The 20,323-nt window shown below is 41.2% G+C and overlaps 1 protein-coding gene across 3 annotated transcripts in view; it reads right to left on the bottom strand.

The window, feature by feature from the left end:
- Positions 1-20,323, bottom strand: part of EPB41L4B (erythrocyte membrane protein band 4.1 like 4B) — a 164,887-nt gene that overhangs the window by 39,149 nt on the left and 105,415 nt on the right. For all 3 annotated transcript variants that reach the window (XM_072327651.1, XM_072327649.1, XM_072327650.1), the window contains exons 18-19: positions 16,028-16,153; positions 6,064-6,131 (exon numbers count right to left, since the gene is read on the bottom strand). In XM_072327651.1, coding sequence (XP_072183752.1) covers positions 6,064-6,131; positions 16,028-16,153 — 194 coding nt within the window. The remainder of the gene's footprint in view (positions 1-6,063; positions 6,132-16,027; positions 16,154-20,323) is intronic.

Raw genomic sequence — 20,323 nt, 5'->3', positions numbered from 1 at the left:
GACAAGGCTGAGGTACTTAATACCTTCTTTGCCTCGGTCTTCAATAGTTATGCTTGTAACTCCCTGGGAACGCAGCCCCCTACACTGGTAGACGGGAAGGGGGAACCAAAAGAGCCTTGCGTGATCCGTGATGAGATGGTTCTGGATCTACTTAGAAAGCTGAATGTTTATAAGTCCATGGGGCCGGATGGGTTGCACCCTAGAGTTCTGAGGGAGTTGGCGGATGTGGTCGCCAAACCACTGTCCATAATTTTTCAGCAGTCTTGGCTGACTGGGGATGTCCCGGTGGATTGGAGACTGGCAAATGTGACGCCTATCTTCAAAAAGGGCCGGAAAGATGATCCTGGCAGCTACAGGCCCATCAGTCTCACCTCGGTGCCTGGGAAGGTTATGGAAAGGATAATCTCAGGTATCATCATGGACGAACTAAAGGTCAGCCATGGGATCGGGCCTAGTCAGCATGGGTTTATGAATGGTAGATCCTGCCTGACTAACCTGATTTCATTCTATGACAAGGTGACCCGCTTAGTAGATGAGGGAAAGGCTGTCGACGTGGTCTACCTGGACTTCAGTAAGGCCTTTGACACTGTCCCCCATAACATTCTGGTAGAGAAGCTGTCTGCCCGTGGTTTGGATGGGTGCACGCTCCGCTGGGTGAAGAACTGGTTGGATGGCCGGGCCCAGAGAGTTGTGGTCAATGGAGTGGAATCCAGTTGGCGGCCGGTCACAAGTGGCGTCCCCCAGGGCTCGGTGCTTGGGCCGCTTCTGTTTAACATCTTCATTGATGATTTGGATGAGGGGATTGAGTGCACCCTCAGTAAGTTCGCAGACGACACTAAGCTGGGAGGGAGTGTTGATCTGCCTGAGGGGAGAAGGGCACTACAGAGAGACCTGGATAGACTTGATCGATGGGCCAAGGTTAATGGAATGAGTTTCAACAGGGCCAAGTGTCGGGTCCTGCATTTTGGTCATAACAACCCCAGGCAATCCTACAGGCTTGGGGAGGTGTGGCTGGAAAGCTCCCAGACGGAAAGGGACCTTGGTGTGCTGATGGACAGTCGGCTGAATATGAGCCAGCAGTGTGCCCAGGTGGCCAAGAAGGCCAATGGCATCCTGGCTTGTATCAGGAATGGTGTGGTGAGCAGGACTAAGGAAGTCATCCTACCCCTGTACTCAGCATTGGTGAGGCCTCACCTCGAGTACTGTGTCCAGTTTTGGGCACCTCAGCACAAGAAGGACATGGAGGTACTGGAGCAGGTCCAGAGAAGGGCAACGAGGCTTGTTAAGGGCTTGGAGAATCAGCCCTATGAGGAGAGACTAAGGAAGCTGGGGCTGTTTAGTCTGAGGAAGAGGAGGCTGAGGGGAGACCTTATTGCTGTCTTCCAGTACCTGAAAGGTTCTTACAGTGAGAGTGGGGCAGGTCTATTCTCACTACTGACTTGTGACAGGACGAGGGGAAATGGCCTCAAGTTGCGCCAGGGCAAGTTTAGGTTGGATATTAGAAAGAACTTCTTTACAGAAAGGGTGGTTAGGTACTGGAATAGGCTCCCCAAGGAGGTGGTTGAATCGCCATCCCTGGATGTGTTTAAGAGCCGCTTGGATGTGGTACTCAGGGATATGATTTAGCAGAGGTTTGTTGTTGTGGTATTGTTTTGTGGTTGTTTTTTAAGAGATAGGCTACTGGTTAGGCTGCGGTTGGACTTGATGATCTTCAAGGTCTTTTCCAACCTGAGTAATTCTATGATTCTATGATTCTAAAGAAAATGTTCTGTCAGAAAGGCTTTTCTAGCTTTCATGGAAGACAAATTCCTCTTGTTGGTACATAAAAGGGACTAACAAGACCCTTGCTTCCCTTCACCTGAGGAGTTGCACTCTGGGCCCTTCCCACAGGGTGTTGTTCTCTCAATGACTTTTCCAAATTGCTGAATTTCTAAGGGCATACAAAATTCATCACTACTGAAGCTGTGAACTACCACAGCTTCTCTTAGCTCAGGAAGCCGATTCTGAGAGTAAATGCAGCCAGAGAACATGGGCTGGAGGCACTCATTTGCAACCTCCCAACAAATTTGCTCCAGACTTGAAGTATATTGAGATTGTACTTAGCCCTCATATACAGGACATCCCAAAAGAAGCACTATTCAAAAAACAAAAAACAAACAAACAAAAAATCCCACAAAAACAACAAACAAAGCACTGCAAAATGACTGGCACTGCTAACTCCATACTAGACCAATGTTCACACAAGCATGTTTTTGCTACCTGCCACAAGAAAGCCTTCATTGCTATTCAAGGTGGTAATTGCAAGCTAGCTGTATTTCTTCCTGAACTGATATAGGCAGTATATAAAATAAAAAATGCAAGTGCATAAATGAATAACCTGTTTTTCCAGGTATTTCTTCTTTTATATAATATGGCATTATGCTCTGCCTTGCCCAAATTTCCTATGTTCCAGCTGTAGCTGAGCTGTATTTCACTTCATTATTTGGGTGCTGATGAAACTATGTGCTTTCAAGCCTGTTGCAGCAGACCTATAGTAAGGACAATTCTAACTCTTCTTATCAGGATTTCTGTGTCTTATCAAGATAACTCAGGGCTCCCCTATTTAGTCTGCTTTTGAAATTCCTCTCGCATTCATCACTCATTTGACTTTGTTCTGCTGAGGGTTCTGTCATGTGCAGCCTGGATGGATCCAGCAGAAGCACTGCCGCTGTCCAGATCTGCTGCCCTGCTAGGGGTTAACAGCAAAGCAAAAAGCAGCAGAGTCAGCAAAGGAGATGCATGACTATGTTTCAATTCATAGTGCACTACTTTAGCCTTAAATGCAGAATAAAGAGGGCATAAGCTGGGACACTGCAGTGCATATTGGGTTGATTGAGTCACCAGCTTTTCCCTTGCTGAATGAGAACCAGCAACTAGGAGAGTTTAGGGGAAGGAAAAAAGTAATTTCCAGAGGAGAAGAGCCATAAAGACAAGTAGCTTCCAGAAGTAGGAAGGAGACGGGACTGTACCGTCCCACGGGCCCACATCTTCCTAAAGCTTAATTTAATGTCTACATGTTAGGTATTACAAGGAAAACTGGGAGATAAATGTTCTAAGTCCAGCCTGTGTATCTACTGACAGAACGAATTTCATAAGCCTTGTCTTCCTGAATGTGGAAAAACCACTGCAATTTCAACATCAGACGTGGTTTTTTTTTCTGCCTATAGGTGATGACCTAAAAATAAAACGATATGCAGTTTGCCAACGGACACAGAACAAAGGTTAAAAAGCCAACAGATCCACTATGGCTTAGCATAAGCACAACATTTTATACCATTCTGAGGCAATGCCCAACAAAATGACTGGAGACCTGCTTGTAGCAAAAATGGTTATTCCACCCATATATATGAGTAATTGCTAGATGAACCAGAACTAATTCTATGAAGAGCTATAGCAATTGTTAGTCAAATTGAGTTTGCCATGGCAGATGCTAAAATAATTGCTCAGGGGGATTGCAGGCCATATCTAAGCAGTTAAATCATTACAAGTGTAATCTTCGGACTTGCAGTGGATGAGAGAACAAGGTGGTAGCAAAGAGAGCATCATTTTTTAATCGAACAAACACTACTGCCCTTCTTCCTCATGTTCTATTTCCCTATCCGTATGAAGAATTCAACATTCTTCCTCAATCATTTTCACAGATGTTGTCTATAGGCACAGACATACACAAGAATGTCCTCAAGGGTACTTGCTAGAATAGCAAATACATTTCCCGAGGAGGGCTGTTTTACAAAAGATATTTGTATATTTCTCAACTAATGCACAGAAAAACTCCTAGGTAACTTGTCTAGCTAGTATTAACTAACCCTTGACTCTATTTGCATGCAGTTCTTAGCAAAGCAAAATCTCATTTTTGTCTATCCAAGTCTTCAAAATAGAGGTTACATAGGACATTGGTGGCAAATAGGTCACACACACTGGCTGTGTGGAGGCATGTGTATGTCCTTGCAGAACAGGGAGCCAATTGAAGGAGAAAGAGAATTGGTTAGGCAGTGTATTTGGTTTGCATTATTCTTCAGATTATGAATGCAGGCTGTTAAAATGAGTCTGTTTCTGAGCATTGATTACTCGTATACTTGCACCTCCAGAACAGAGGCACAAAGCAAGAAAACAATACAATTTCATTTATCACAACTGACTGAGGAGGAAATAATGCTTGACATAAACTAGATACAAATATTAGACAAGTCTGCACTAGACTGCTGCATACTGAGATCTTCAGAATAGTTGTTGTGAGTTCATAAACTTGGATATATGCAAAAGAAAAAAGCAAAATGAGCTTTGCAGCCAGGTTGCCAACCTTCCTTATGCTGAATAGTGTATCACCTCACACGGTACACAACTCATTTACAACTCAGCATGATGAAGAAGAGAATCTGTCACAAAATGGGAAATAGAAAGGTCTTCCTACAGATGTTAATCAGAAAGTCAAAAATGGTCAGTAAGGAAAACAAGTCTTTAGCTGTCTTTCAAACCAGGTCCTCCCAAACTCCTTCTTGAACTGACAGCAATTCAGCATAGGGTGTTCATGGCAAAGACAATGAGTGAAACTCATTTCTATTAAACAAAGGAACAAGTCACTGAGTAACATACACAAATAATTTTCTCGTGGGTCATAAGAAAACACTGTATTGGACTAAAAATGGCAATGGTAGAGGAAAATGAAAGATTTGAAGTACCAACTAGACTTTGCAGACCCTTTGACAATTAGGAAAATCACTGCCTGCCTGGTTAGAAGGAATAGCTCTGCAGGATGTCCTGAGATGAAAGATGTGGGGAACTTGGAACCATAGCTCTACTGCAGACAATCCAGGAACTGCCACAGAAAGCAATATCATTCTTTCCCGTGTGTCCTCCTGCCTCAGCACCACCAACCATTCTCACCATCCTTCTCTCTGTAGCTGTTTTCACTACACAAACACAGCACCTCTGCTAGTAGAAACTGATCAGAAAGCAATCTTTGAATGAAATGTTTTTGGAAGACATGCTAATTTATCACCTTCAAGGAAGGGTACACATTTGAAAAAAAGGGTGGCACATTTTCATCATTATAGATGTTTTGTTCTGAGTTCAAAATAAATTATTTTGTCAAACGTCATTCATTAGCCAGCCTATCCTATAAGACACTATAATGCCTTCTTTAAGTTGTAAGAGTCTACAGTAGGAGGTTATACTTTTAAAAAAAAGAAATAACTAGTACTTTGAGATATATAGTACATATACATAAGCATATATATACAGCACGTGCATCAGCATAATCAGCTGATTAACGGTGATGATTGAAATGATAGAAATCCATACCTGACACTAAAGATGTCCAAAGTGATGGCACTATCACATGTTTAAGTTGGGGCAATTTCCAAATAACTATGCTGTAACTGCCACTCTAATCATCTGCTGAAAGACAGCATGCTGTGCTATTCAAATAATATTTTAATAAAATTAATAAGCCCCTTCCATCCAAAGAAGAAAGACAGATATCCCCTACTAACAGAACAAAAGTACAATTCAAAGTAGTCACTCCTGCCTGCTAAGATAAGCAAATGAGTCGCTTTTTTGAAGGCTGTATACCAGTTTCTTTTTTTTCAACTAGAATACCTGCAGAACTCAGAAAGAAAAACAAACACAAAGATACGCCATCTTGGATGCTTAACACTTTTCTAACCCAAAACCTATAAACATTGACATTGTTGCATAAGCTTTCCCAAGTTTCTGACTAGACTTCATTTTTATTAACCTTGCTCTTATGGATTGTCTAAATATTGATACTCATCTTGACTTTTAGAATTGGGATTTTACTGATTCTTGAGCTATGTCTGATTCATATGAGCAAGATAAGGCCCTTTCTGTTAGACATTGTTTGATTACCCAGGACATCTTCACCTTGGGTCATTGCTTGATGGACTTATGAACTTTACACAGAAATTTGGGTATGAGCAAATGGACTTCTTGAGATAAAGTTTGGAAAATGGCTCACTAAATCATGTATTTATTTGATTTCCCTACAGACAAGAAGCAACAGACCTTACATTAGGGTCCTGCAGGCTGGAGGTCTTACTGGGATTTACAAAAGAGGTCTCTTCTTTCACAGCCTGTTAAAAGAAGGAGTTAAAGTTTAGTGCAACATCCACGTACTTAGGATTATATATGTTTATCATAGTATCATAGTATCATAGTATCATAGTATTGTGCGAGTTGGAAGGGACCTTAGAGATCATCGAGTCCAACTCCCGGGATTCGAGCCCTCTGTGTAGTAGAGCGGCACTTCTACCCCCTGCTCCACAGGGGGGGATTCGAACCCGGGCCCCCTGGTGTTGCAAACGGGAATTCTACCGCTGCGCCACCGGAGGCAATATGTTTACTTTAAAGTATGCCTGTAAGTACCTCATAAAACTGCAATGACCAAAATGCTTCCCCTGCCATGAATAAAAAGCATAGTTGTTTTTTAATCATCATCGAACACTGAGATTCACTATGATGAGCTACAATGTACAATACAGAGAGCAACAGTGATAGGAAGAGACTGGGTAGGGATAAAGATGTGGAAGCAAAGGAACACAGATATTTATGTTTCTCCCAGAAAGCAGAAATAATAAAAATCAGTCCAGGCAAACATGCTGATATTTGAGTTGTTCTTTCAATTGGAGTAAAATAAATATTTACATAGTCTAATCAAAACCACGTCAACTCGACAGCTTTTCATTCAGTCATTAGAAAAATATAGTGAAAAAATGAGCTCCCCTGCAAATAATCGCTCTGCACATGCAGTTCACAGAAAATCTCACCCATTACCGCTCTCTGCTAAATTACAGCATCCCGTGTCTCCTATATCATTTGTCTACAGAGTAGAAAATACTAACACTGCAAAATGACTTACATGGAAATTGCTTGATTACCCAGCAAATGCTCGGTTTGGGCAGGTGTTAGTAGATTACACTCTTCAAATAAGATGCAGGGTTCCACAAACCATGTGTAAATGCCCATTTCAGGGCAACACTGCACCCTTCTATAGAAAATACCAGCTGAAGACACAAGAATATCTCCGAATCAGTAATGGACTTGGCAGGCTGTGACATTTCCATTCTGCTGAATGGATAGATGGAGATGATGCAGGTCTACAACAGAGTGATTCTTCAGTGCTCAACATCTGAACCATAATAATTTGAGGGCACTGGTGGAGATCAAATTGCATTAAATGTGTCAGTCTCATTCTGCTCAATAAGGATGAAACAGGTTCCTTCAAATCAAATCAAAGGATTTTACAGGCATATAAAAACATTGTAATTTTGACAAGACGTTCCATTCAACACAGATCGATACATTCCATTTCAGGGTGCTCATAAGAAAAAAAGAAAAATAGGAATTCAAGGCCTGAGTTTCTTTTACACCTCAGTAGTAAACTAAAAAATATCAGTAGTGATGCTCAGTGCTTGGAGAAAACACCCAAGTCATGATACTTTTAGGTTATTTACCCCCTTGTGCCAGAGTGAACAACCCCCCTAGCCACTTTGCAGTTCACTATTTATCAGCACCAGACATGGTGGGAATAGGCGATGCACGCTTGTACATGCAATTACCTATAAGGTACATTAAGCCTGGAAGCCTTGTAGAAAGTGAATTAATTCCTGGCCTTCTCCAGTGCAGGCAAATACCTGAGGTAATGAGCGAGGCAGTATTTTGATGTAAAGCTCTCCTCAACCTTGCACATCTTATCTTTATACTGAAACCACCATCGATATCATCAACAGGTCTGTCCCTCTCCTGAGGCACTAGTTTTCACAGAGGAAGCTACTCTCTTCAGTGTACTCAGGAGCACGGCTAAAAGTTTCCTACATCCCCTGCAAATAATCTAAATATTAAGGAATCAGATAAAGGGAGGACACAGCCACACCTTCGCCAGCATTGTAACACAGCCACCAAATGTTTCATAGCTGAAGTTTTCAGTGAATTAGCATCATGCCACGAATAATTTCAGAACCAGCAGTGTTAGTTTTTGAGAAATTTGTAATCATCACCGTCTCAACTCAGTTCTAGAAACCCTGTTTTTTTCCTGCTGACCTCCTAGTAGCTCCGTATAACCGAGTACTTAGTCACAATCTAGTGCTTTCTTGAAAGGAAATAACGTGGGTTTTTTGTTGTTGTTGTTGTTTGTTCGTTGTTGTTTTTTTTTTTTAGGAACTGAAAGACAGCACTGAACATCACTCTTTGTCGACACAGAAGAACAGTGAAGTATTTTTTCTTTGTTCTGCAGAAATCATAACGCTTTTTATAAAGCTGTTGGGTTTCTGAAAGCTAAAAACATGAATCCGCCCATCAGAAACTTAATACACAGCATCTTCTTTCACACAGATGTCTTAGCAGCATTTTATTGTTAAGCCTGACAAGCTAGCTGTTCATTCTGTGTCAAACTGGCTACCTTTTAAAACTATAATTTTTACTTTATTCCAATTTTCACCAAATTAACTGAGCTGCATTTTCAGATGCACTTGGATGCAACAATAAAAAGAGAACATGGGGGTGGAGGATGCAAGGCAGGGGCTGCGACCAAAATTGAAATGATTAAAATTCCGCCTACTTAAACACCATAAGATCTCATTAGCCAGTTGAGAGGACTTCATTGTGTTATTCCCTAACAACTGGCCCTTGGTTTCTTATGTGTTCTGCGGCTATATTACCATCTTCTTTTGATTTCTCTGCAAAAGTAGGTTAAGCCTACTTCTTAAGAAGTAGTATACTCCTAAGCAGCATGACCAGCACCCTGAGACATGTCCTTTGTATTAATTTTCTCCATTATTACTCATGCCTCTTAGAACAGAAGAGATTTGGGTACCTACAAATAAATACTGTAGATTATTGAGCAAGTCATCCCACTTTAAAATTGGGGGAGAAAGGGAGCACATGAAAAGATGCAGGAGCCTGTTGAGCCTCAGGTGATGCAGGTGTGCACTGGTAAGTGCACATCGGTAAGGATGAGAAAATTCTCCCCAGCTCTACACCTCTCCTCCTTGCCTATGGATGAATAGACATAGGAGAACATTACATCTGTGATCATTTCTGCAAAGGTCCTCAGCCATCAGTACCTATGTTTCCTTTGCTTTACTTGCTTGCTTGTTGGGCTTTTCTTCTTGGTTTGTTTCCAGAAGGAAGTGGGTAAGTCATCAGCTGACAGCTTTTTTTGTTTGTTTGTTTTTCCCTCTAATTAAGCAAATAACACTCAATAACTGTGCAAAGACATCCCCAACCTTATTGTAAAGATGTGTCCCATATGAGCGCTATGATTGCACACACCACATACATGCACTCACAATAATCATTTATATAGAATAAGATTTACTTGATAATTATCCAGAGAGAAACAAGCTGGCTGTTCTAGCTACCAGACTACAAAGCCAACAAAATTGAAGGTTGACCCATACCATTCAATTCACATAAAATCATTTTCTTTTTTCTCCTTTCTTATCTGCACTGGGCCCATGGCAAAAATACAGAAATAAAAAAATCTTAATGTTCCACTTTTATATGCCATTCACTTTCTCAATAGTGCTAGAAACAAAAGTAAAGCATTATTTTCTCATTCTAGAGACAAGAGACATACACACAAGAGAAATGTCATTGTACAGAGTCTTTTCATAGGTAACTGCTAAGAAAATTTAGTATGAAAAGAGGAGAAAATCATTTGAGTAACAGCAAAAGCATATTGGGTATCTTTCCTCCATCACAAGGTGAATTGCTGTGGCTCTCAGCCCATCCGATCCACAGCAGGAATCACTTGAATCAAAGGCTTCATAAAGAATCTGATCACAGCAGCCAAGAGTCAAGAGTCAGGTTCTTGTTTAAGTAAGAAAAAGATCTGAAAAGCTCTTACGATACACTTAGCAATTTCACAACGTTCTCAGATACAGGAAGTAACAACACAGCTCTCATATGTTTGGAGATCTTCAAAGACGAAGAAGCAGTATCTCTCAGCGCAGTGGTCTGGAAATACTTGACACTGATTGCCCTTTCTGGCTGTGTAAGGATGCCTAGGAGGCCAGATGCGTAACAGGTTTTTCAGCTTTTGATCAACATTTTTGTTATTTGTCAACCACACAGATTTTGGCTGATCTCATTAGATAATAGAGGATAAGCAACACATCACTGGAAAAAAACATCCTGACAAGGTGAAGCTAACTTGGTGATTTAATATGTCAAACTTGTGATTTCAGGCAGAAAAACATGATGATTAGGTCTCACAGGAATGGACTGCCATTCCTTCCCCCTGAGCAAGGCCAAGCACCACACATCTCCTGGACCCCAAGACCTCACTGCAATTAGCACCATTCATCTCATCACATACTGGCACTTACAGCTAGGAGACATAGCTGACACATTGACAACGTGTTATCACAGTCTTGTGACACCACTGCCATGCTTGCTTCCAGTATCTCAGTGAATAACTTATAGATTTCTCTTTTTCCCGCATTCTGTTTATCTAAATCCTCCCCCCCCTCTTGTACCTCAGCAAAAGATCATTTCCTCAGCTCCTTCCCTATCTTCGAGGTGTCATTGCTGACACACTTCTAATGAGTTACAATATATCATATATTGATTATCCTGGCCCACACACATGCAGAATCTTGTGCTTTTATACCTGACACACTTTGTTTCCTGTAGTCTCTCTTTGAAAGTTGAGCAAACCTGTTTCCTTTCAGAGATGGAAGGCAGAAGAGCCAATTTTGAATTCCACTGTTATTAACAATTGCAAGCAACGTGACACTGCACCCACTGTTGTTGGTTATGAGAGTCCCAGCCCAAGCACTTCTCTTTCCTTAGCCTGAAAACTTCTGGAGAGTTTATTGCTCATCCAAGTGGGTGACTAACAGCAAGGACTGAAGCAAGGCACTGTGCGCACTGGGAGCTGTGCAGGCTTCCCCCACAGCCTGCCTGAATATCTCAGCCACAACCTGCTGTATATGTGTAATTCCAGGCCGGATCTCTGCGCAAAGACAGTCAAATTGTGGGGTTGCTTTTTGCTGTCAGTAAGGGTGGGTAAAGGGTGGGAGGAGAAGAAAGTAAGCAGGATCTCCTCTGTGAAGGAAAGAGGTTAAAAAGTTGGAAAAGCTGATTGTTTCAAGGTACTTAAGTCAACATCTAGTGAAAGCTGAGAGCTCCTAAGGGAATCCAGAAGGATTTCCTTAAGTCCTGTTATAAGAGAGGCTGCATAAGATTTAAATCCTCAAGTGTCTTCCCCTCACCTAATCTATTTTTATTCATGACCTGATTAGGGTTTGAATCCAGGGTTTGGAGCTTTTTATCCTTCTGTGGATAAAGCTCCAAAGGCTCAGTTTATATAAAGACAGCGAATTATTTCTAGATGCAATGGCAAATACACCTGGACATTCAGGTCAACAAGTCCTTACACTTTAATCTTTCTGGATGCAGCTCAAGACAGCACAAGCAACATGCACTTCTTCACATGTTTGAAAAACTTGAAGCAAAACTGCATCTTCATCACCTGTACCTGCTTCTTGGACAGAGAGGAAAAAGAGAGATGGCTATTGACGATGGTATAAAAATTTACATGTGTATAGGCTTGGGAAGAAAGACAGTGTGAGAAAGGGGCCAGATGAGTGAATGCGCCTTTATTTACTAAGAATCAAGGCAGGAGAACCAATTGCTGAAGTACTCAGACTTGTCCAAGTAGACCCTGACCAAGAGTTTCCCTTGGAGCTGATAAAGCAGAAGTGGAGAACAGAGCACTGTCTGGCAGGGCTGTGCCTGGGAAGAGGAGGAGAAAACCTCCAGGAAAGAACAAGAGGGGAGGGGAATGCCTTTTCCCATCACTTCTGTCTTAGCAAGCAACCCACAGCTGCAACAGGTTGGGAATACAAACACCACCTGCAGAAGATTTCTGGAACAAAACACAAGTTCTAAGCCAAAAGGAGCCCTGCTGAGGCGGTTGTACATTTGCTCAGGAGCCTGCACTTAATGCCAAGGATAATTAGGATTTGCCCATACCCAAGTAGATATAAACAGCAACCAAAACCTCCTAGTATCTTGTGCCCATCAGTTGGGCCATGGACTACTTTGCAAAACTGACTCTGTGATACTAACAAGTTGTCCAGTCAATCATAGCATATCAGCACTGACTCATGCAAGCTGTGAACAGGTTCTAAATGCCAGGCAGTGCTGGTCTTTTGTATTCTGGCAGCTCCTCATTGCTGCCTTATACCTCTCTCTCTCAAATGAAGAGTCTGGAATAAATGGGAAAAAAAAGAAAAAAAAAGAAAAAAAAAGAAAAAAAAAGAAAAATGTCAGTTGCTTTGCAGTGTTTAGTGCTCCCCTGGAGCTTAATTATGTGGGAACTGTGATATGCAGTCTGTCAGCTGGAAGGTGGCAGATCCCTGTGGCACAGTTTGCAGGGTGTGTTGTGAAATACTGTGGTTTTGTTCTAGACCTACAGATACCCACGGTAGGGCAAACTGCAGATTCTCACAATAACAGGTGAGTTCCTCACATTCCTCACCTGTGGTATCTGTGCCAGTGTGCTCCTGAATTTGGTTTCAAGTATCCTCATGCATGTTGTACTTTGATTCCTCCAGGTTGCAGACTGGCACATAAATATTTCCATCTTCACCACACAGTCACTCTTGTTAGCCTCCTGCTGCTCTATAACTCTCAACCACACGCAGGGCTCAGCAAATGGCACCATAAACTTAGAAATGTTCAGTCTCTAAGTCAGGACTATAGTCACAGGAGATGGTATATTGTCCCTTAGGAAAGCAATAAACAGCTCTTCAGCATGATTCAGAAATGAGCCAGTGCAGAGACCATCTTGCAGGACATATTTTCAAATGTACCACATTATTTTCCCTGTTTTTATATTTGCAATCCCAAGTATTGGAATCATTCCTTTCTAAGACTCTCAAGTTGGTGTCCAGTTGCCAAAAAGGAAGAAAATTATATAAAATTTCCTGCCCTAGATTTCAATTCTCACTCACAAACATTTACTCAATTGCCAGCATTAATGCCAAAGAGCTTCTTCTACTACATGCAGGAGATGCCTTTATAAGATTGTCACATCCTGATGTTAGTAGCATATGGTATTGAAAACATCCTCACTGCTTAGAAGAGAGAGCTGGTACAAATATATCAAGCAACAGTTTGTTAATTTTGGATCTGATCCCACAGTGCACCAATATTTTTTCGCACTTTTACACCTAACTATAGAATGACAGTGTCCTGTGAAATTTCATGATTGGTGGTTTAGGCCATAGGCGTCTGAAAAAATAGATCAGTAGATACTCTATCCAGCTTTTAAGAGAACGTTTTATTTCAAATAGTATGCGCACAAGACATGGTCTGGTTCTTTCTCCTTCCTTTTACAAGGTCGAGGGGAGCAAATCCTCAGCTTCTTGTGACACCATATAATAAAGAAAGATCTATGGAGTACACGAGGAAAATCAGCCTGTGTTTCTTTAAAGCAACTGAAATGGACTTTTCTTTACAGAACATAGATGTACTTCTTACCCAGGCTGCCCTGTAAATTGAAATATGTCAGTACAGAAGACAAGAGGTGAGAAATTGGAGTGTGTGCTTTTAAAAGAATACGGCTGGAAGGCTTCACAAGGATTTACTGGAGTCAAAAGACAGTGCCAGGCAGAGGACAGCAGGGTTAGTCCTCCAGATATACTGGACAGCAGGAGATGTCAGATATGGTCAAAGAGGGGCCTGATCACAGCCCTGAAGGAATACATGGAATTCAGTGGTTGTCTGCCATGAAGAAATTATTTCTTATCTGCCCCCTGAAAACGATGCTTTAAATGTCTCTGGGCAGTGTAGTGCCATCCTGACTCCCTGCAGGTGACTGAATTGCCACAGGGAAATGGTTTACCAACTTGTATTCAGCCAGATTTTCATGCAGCAGGGAGTACAGGAGATTACTGGGTGTTTTTATGGCAAGTTGGTAAGGTTGTTTACTGGGATTCCAGGTAGCCTCCTCCATCCTCCCATTTCCTAGGTGACAGACAATGCATTTCCTACTGCCTCCTTCACCTTTTGTCTACCTTTTCCAGCACTTGTCTAGCCACAGCTTCTTATTGCTTTGGCTGACCATTGCCTCATCTCTATCTACTTCTTTTTGGAATGTATTTGGGAAGGGTAATAATTCCCACGTGCAGGAAGAACTCATCTCAGTATCACAGGCATTCCTGTGGCTAAGAAGGGAGCTGAAGGAGGATTTCCAGGTACAGGTGACATCCTGGTTTTCTGGCTACCCCTCTTAAGCCATACTCCTTTAGCACTAAAAGATACAGGAATTTCAGACTGAGCTGCATGCCATTATATTTCCACAACATGTGCTATCCTGCAGCAGTCTTCCTTCCATTCCTTCAGTGTGAAATCATAAGGGGCCAAGCCTATGACATGTATTTAATCCAACCTGACTGCTAAAGCCTTTGCAGAACAACATGGGTATGAAGAAGAAAAAAAGAGATGCTCAGGTTGTTCTGAACCTTATTTGCCAGACAGCAGCAGCTAAAGAACAGAGTTATGGCATGATGAAAAAGCAACTCAGGATGTTCTCCCTCAGAAAACCTCGGGGTGAAAAATTAAGTCAGGGCAGGTGAACTGAGAGATGCATATGTTTAGCACATTTCCTGTCTTGCCTTAGTAATGCTGTACTCTGAATGCAGCGGCACACACTGCTTCCAGTCTTTAACCATCCAGTCAAACATGATCATTAAGCATATTCTGGGGAAAATACAAACGTGAGAAATACTCCATGACATCCTGTAGAAAAGAGTCACAGAGGAAAAACAGAGGGCAAAACCAAGGGCAATCAGACAAGAAAAAGGCTGTATAAAACACAGTTGACATAGCACAGATTTCAGAAAGAGGTGAGAACTGCTTCAAGCAAAACAAATAAAAGAAAAAAACCCAACCTCCTTTCCCTGCATGCTGTCAGATTTATTGTTTCTGTTTGTGAAATCTAGGGCAGTCAGAATAAAAAAGAAAAGGATAATTCCTTAGGTCTAGCTAGACCAGAGGTAATCTAGTTCTTAGATGAAAGATCTGCCAGGGAACAACAAACACACAAAGATGATTGTTAACAAAATCTTTCCAGGGCAAGCTGACCTGCTGTGTTATTGTGAAAAGACACTAAGTGATGGAAGCACCAACATAATTTATATTCAAAGAGAACAGTATGCACAAGGATAACACGGGAACCTGGAATAAGTTATAAAAATCATTCTGCCTCTACTTTTGTTCCTAAGACATTCAATTTGGTTTTATTTTTGTCACAAATAGCACGACCTTTTGTCCACTAATTACACTTGCAAAGAATCATATATTTTAAGTTTCACTTAGATTTACCTCTCACTGGGAAACTACCTTGTTACAGTCCTGCCATCTAAGAGTAACCTTCATTTGCATGGCATTGCTGCAAAACTTGTGGTGTCTTTGAAATGTGGTGTATCTGATGCCAACACTGACTAAGCAGCGCAAATAGTAGCATGAAACGTAGTACAAGGCATGCTAACAAGAAAACCATAGACTAGCTAACATTCCACATTAGACATCTGAAGTTAATCCCCTAAAAAAGGCTACATTCACTTGCATAATGTTATTTGACAACATCTTTAGGCATAGTTTCCATGAGTGTTGGGCAGCCTGAGAAAACTCCACAGTTTAATGCTTCTCAGCTGCTAAGTAAGCAACAGCTGACGTGACAGAATCAAAACACAGAGATTTCCTGAGACACTCTTGGCTGTGTTATTTCTGTCAGTAAGGACAAATTTCCCATTTCCATCATATCAATCACAGCGACATACCTGAACACACTGCAGAGCAGCTAGAGAAAGCTAGGTCAGTATGGATGTGCCTGATAAAATAAGGTGCTTCCTCAGGAATTCCATGGCTTTGGAAAATTTCTGAAAGCTATACCTAAATTAGGATGGAATACCGAAATAAAGGAAGTAATTCCCAAATACATTCAAGCATAGATTACCTGGGTGCCTACTCTGAAAGCAGCTTCTACTTGAGCTTTAAGGATGTTGCACTTCATATGATCAGGAACAGAGGAAGGTGACACAGGGGGATGAAGAGTCTTTTCAGGTACCTTTTTCTCTTCAACCTGTATTTAATAGAAAAGACAAGCACAGTGACATATTAGAAAGATATATCAACAAGATGGTCAGAGGTAACACTTCCAGGTACAACAACTCAATTCACCAATGCAGGATAAAACCTGCATGTTAATAACCGAATAAATATGTCTTACAATAAAATATTTCAAAGCATTAAATGACTTGATAATATTAAAGGAAAAAAAATAAAAAAAATAAAAAATAAAAAAAATAATAAAAAATAAAATAAAATAAAATAAAATAAAATAAAATAAAGCCATCAGGAAAAGCCTGACTAATAGAGAAACAAACTACCTCACAGTGCTAAGAAAGATGGAAAAAGCCCAGCTAGGCTCTGGAGTGACTGCCAAACCTGTGATCACACTGAGTAAGCACGTTACCTCCAGAACATCACGGGCAGGCCTAAGTGGGAAAGTTGCACAGCATTCAAGTGTAGTGAATGCTGGTTTCTTTTACCACTCTAAGAATGGAAAGGAGCTTTGGAAATTTAACCAGAGGGATTTGAAGGGATCTCCACATAATTGCAAGCCAAGCAAAATCTCTTTTATCAGAGAGACAGAGTTTAAACATTGCTGCTGTTGTTTCCGCTTACCTACTGTCAACCCCTTACCTACTCAGTGTTCTGGATCACAAATCTACAGCCTCGGGACAGCTAGCTTAGTGACCTCTTCAAACATGACCTAAAGGTTTTGTGCCTTGAACAAACAACATCCAGCAAAAACACCAGCATGAATAAACTTTCCATGCAGAAAAAATAAAAGGGCAGTGTAATACTGATGTATAAACAAACAGGGTATGGAACAGACCAGGCTTGTAAATGCAAACACAACCAAAACACAGTGCAGTTTCTCATATTTTAAGGAAGAACTGGCTGTTATGCTGCTGCTTACTTCCCTGTTCTCTCTGGAAATGAGACCTGAACTACAGTTGAATAATAGCCCCCATTATGCTTTCATTTTCATCTCATGTTGCTGCGAAGAGTGAGTGGCTGCACACACCCAGACGTAAGGAAGCATAATGCTGTTGTTCAGACCTCACTGTACGCCCTGTAACCTCCTGTCCAACTGGAACACACACAAGGAAAGCATCAGGAAACCTGGCCCAGCGTATCCTTGAGGTTCACCTCTGGCAAAGCAAAATTCAAGACAGAACCAGCCAATTTTTACTCATTTATTTATTAAATCACCGTATGATTAGCCCTTAGTTTTCAAAATCTGTTTCCTTTATTATTATTACCTAGAATTAGGTATGGAGGTTGGCAGCCCTGCCTGTGGCAAAGAGGTTAGAGCTTGAAGATCCTTGAGGTCCCTTCCAACCTAAGCCATCCAATGATTCATCCTTCCTTCCACCCACCCTCATGGTTATCCACTGGCTGATAACTAAAACCTCAGTGACTCTTCTCTCAGGTCCAAGATCAATCACAGACAGGAAGGAACTTCAAGATCCAGGGGGAGCTTTCTGCAAGTGCAGCAGCAAATCACAAATACAATTTCACTGACTGAGGAGACTATTCAGCAAATGCTACTGGGGGAAGAACCAGACCTCTGCAGAGAGATATTTATCGTGAGGTCTCAAAGCTGGTCCAGCAGGCTCCTGGACCCCAAATGTCCAAGCTGCCAGGTACGATCTCAAACAACTTACTGCTAAAGGACTGCCCATCCTGAGATTTTTCTTTCTCTGTCAAATCTTGAATAATTCTTATGAGCTTATTTGCCAAGCCACATTTACTACTTTTAATGGAAGATATTTTTGGACATTTCATTCTCTTCACTTTCCTCCTAAGGGGAAAAGAAAATATTAAAAATGAGAAGTGACGGCTTCTGGCTGGAACAACTTACAACTGTGGCTATCTATTTAGTCTTGACTGCAACTTCAGTTCTGGCAAGCATGTGAAAAAGAAATATTCATTTGCCATAAGTGTTTGTCTGTTTGTTGTTTTTTTCCTGGGGTACTCATGAAGATTAAGAAGTGCAGATAATCAAAAGAAAAGAAAACCCAACCAGCCAGCCATGGAGAAAGTACAACTTTTCCTTGAGTAACAGCCTTGTTAACCTGAGCGCACTGCTGTACTCTTCAAAAGAGCTGCCACTGTTGTCAACTTTTAATAGTATTGATTTCTAACAGCAAAAAGAATAACGCACTAAGCAATGACATTTCTAAAGTCCGTGCAAAACCCCACCTTTGTTTTAACACTGGATTATAATTAAATAGCATTTCAGCGAAGCAAGATTAAGTAATTGCATTTCACTAGCTAAATCATTACAACCAGTGTTTATTAGGACACAAGCTTGCTTCACATCCTGCTCTGTCCACATAGGGATATTTTCCAGTCCTTACATTCTTCTCCTGCCCTGTTTCCCCACACTGACCAAGAGCCCTCAGGGCTGCCCTGCAGCTGGGAATCCCCAACAGGTATAAGCCACCTGCTGCACTTAGAATTTGATATCAAGATACATCCCCAGTGTGGTCTTTGACATGCCAGTCACATACTACAATCCTCGTTAACAAAGGGATCCAAATGCTGCTGCCTTGGCTGAAAATGGCCACTGAGTTCTGCACCAGTTTTTGTTTGGGTCATCTCTTAAGCAAGCAAAACTCAACTATGCTTTCATCCATCAGCAGTAGCCGCTCTGCAGACTGCCCACACGTAATGAGCAGACACTGCTGCTGCTTGGGCTCATCCTGCTCTCCAGGTGCTGAGCCAGCAGCCCAAAGCCTCTGCTTCCCACCAGAGGAAATGTCGACTGCACAGTGACACTGACCAGGTCCAGGGCTACTCGACCTGACCCAGACACCTCTACCTTCTGAACCTATCTGAAAAGGTAAACAACTCTGCCGGCCTGCCTTGGGCAACAACAGAGCTTGTGCCACAGTGCAGCACACCCTGAGTCAGCCCTGAACTCAGCTCTCACACAGCTGATTATCTGAGCCTATTAGACATACATTTGCAGCGGCACCCAAGATCCAGATGAAATGTGAACTCCAATCACAGAACAAAGTAGCAACTTGTTATTTCAGACTATTAGCACTTTTAAGCAGCTATGTAAGCTCCCATTGTTCTATAATGCCACCAATCTTTACATATAACCCTGTTAATCTCCTAATTAATCTCCTAAAGTATAACTGTCACCGAGAAAGAAAGAAAATAATGACTACACAAAACCATACAGTAACTTCTACAGTTCATTTTCCTAGTTCAAAAACAAGTGTGTCTGCATTATGGAGTCTTTATATACTGTTACTGCAAGGAGAGCTGTAATATACTTTATTTTATTGTGGAATAAAGAAATCTTATGTTTCCATAACCCTTACTGCTTGCAGTGATGAGTGAAGCATGCAGACAGCAGCTGGGTATTTAGATGCTTCACCCAGGTTAGCAGTTATTACAATTTCATTTTTATTTATAAACTAAGAGCATTTCGCGTGGAAGTCATTAGAAATCTAAATATGGCACAATGTTAATGAAACTGCCTATTTTATCTTTTCTTATTAGGTACTTCTGGAAAGTCTGAGATGCTAGTTTTAAGTGAGTGTCTGAGAGTCAAAATGGCATTTGAAATAAATAATCTTCTTGCTTAGAATTGCGATCTAAATTCATCCTAAATGGTTTGTAAATGAGAAAAAAGAAAAAAAGTCGACATTAAGTGAAGATAGCTGATGGCACTCCAGTTTTCCATATCCACTTCTGCTGGTGCTAAAAGATAGCAATGCACTCTTATCCCTTGCACCACTGATGCAGAACCTTATTTTTCCAGAGATGGAGGATTGCATTTAAATGGATTTTGATAGAAATGGGATGAATAAGCTCATATATGTATGTATATACATACAAACTAGATGCATTTTTCTCTTTGTAAATGAGGACTTAGATTTGCTTTTTTCTTCTCAAATATTTACTTTAAATTCAATTACATTCACTGACACTGGAACTGAAGGCAGATTTGTACAGTGTTAGATAATGATGACACAAGCTTTGGTTTGCAAAGCTAACTGAATATTAAGCACATGAACAGAATACAAAAATGAATTGCAGCAATACCATTTCTATACTTTGACATTTCCATTCTCTCTGTTCTGAAAGGTTCATTCTCTTTTCCACATCAAACTTCTTACTGATATTAAGATTAGTTATCTTTTGCCTCTGATAATTTATCAGT

The sequence above is a fragment of the Excalfactoria chinensis genome, chromosome 2, assembly GCF_039878825.1.
Source record: "Excalfactoria chinensis isolate bCotChi1 chromosome 2, bCotChi1.hap2, whole genome shotgun sequence".
NCBI classification, from domain to species: Eukaryota; Metazoa; Chordata; class Aves; order Galliformes; family Phasianidae; genus Excalfactoria; species Excalfactoria chinensis.
This window is presented reverse-complemented; position numbering and strand designations above follow the sequence as displayed.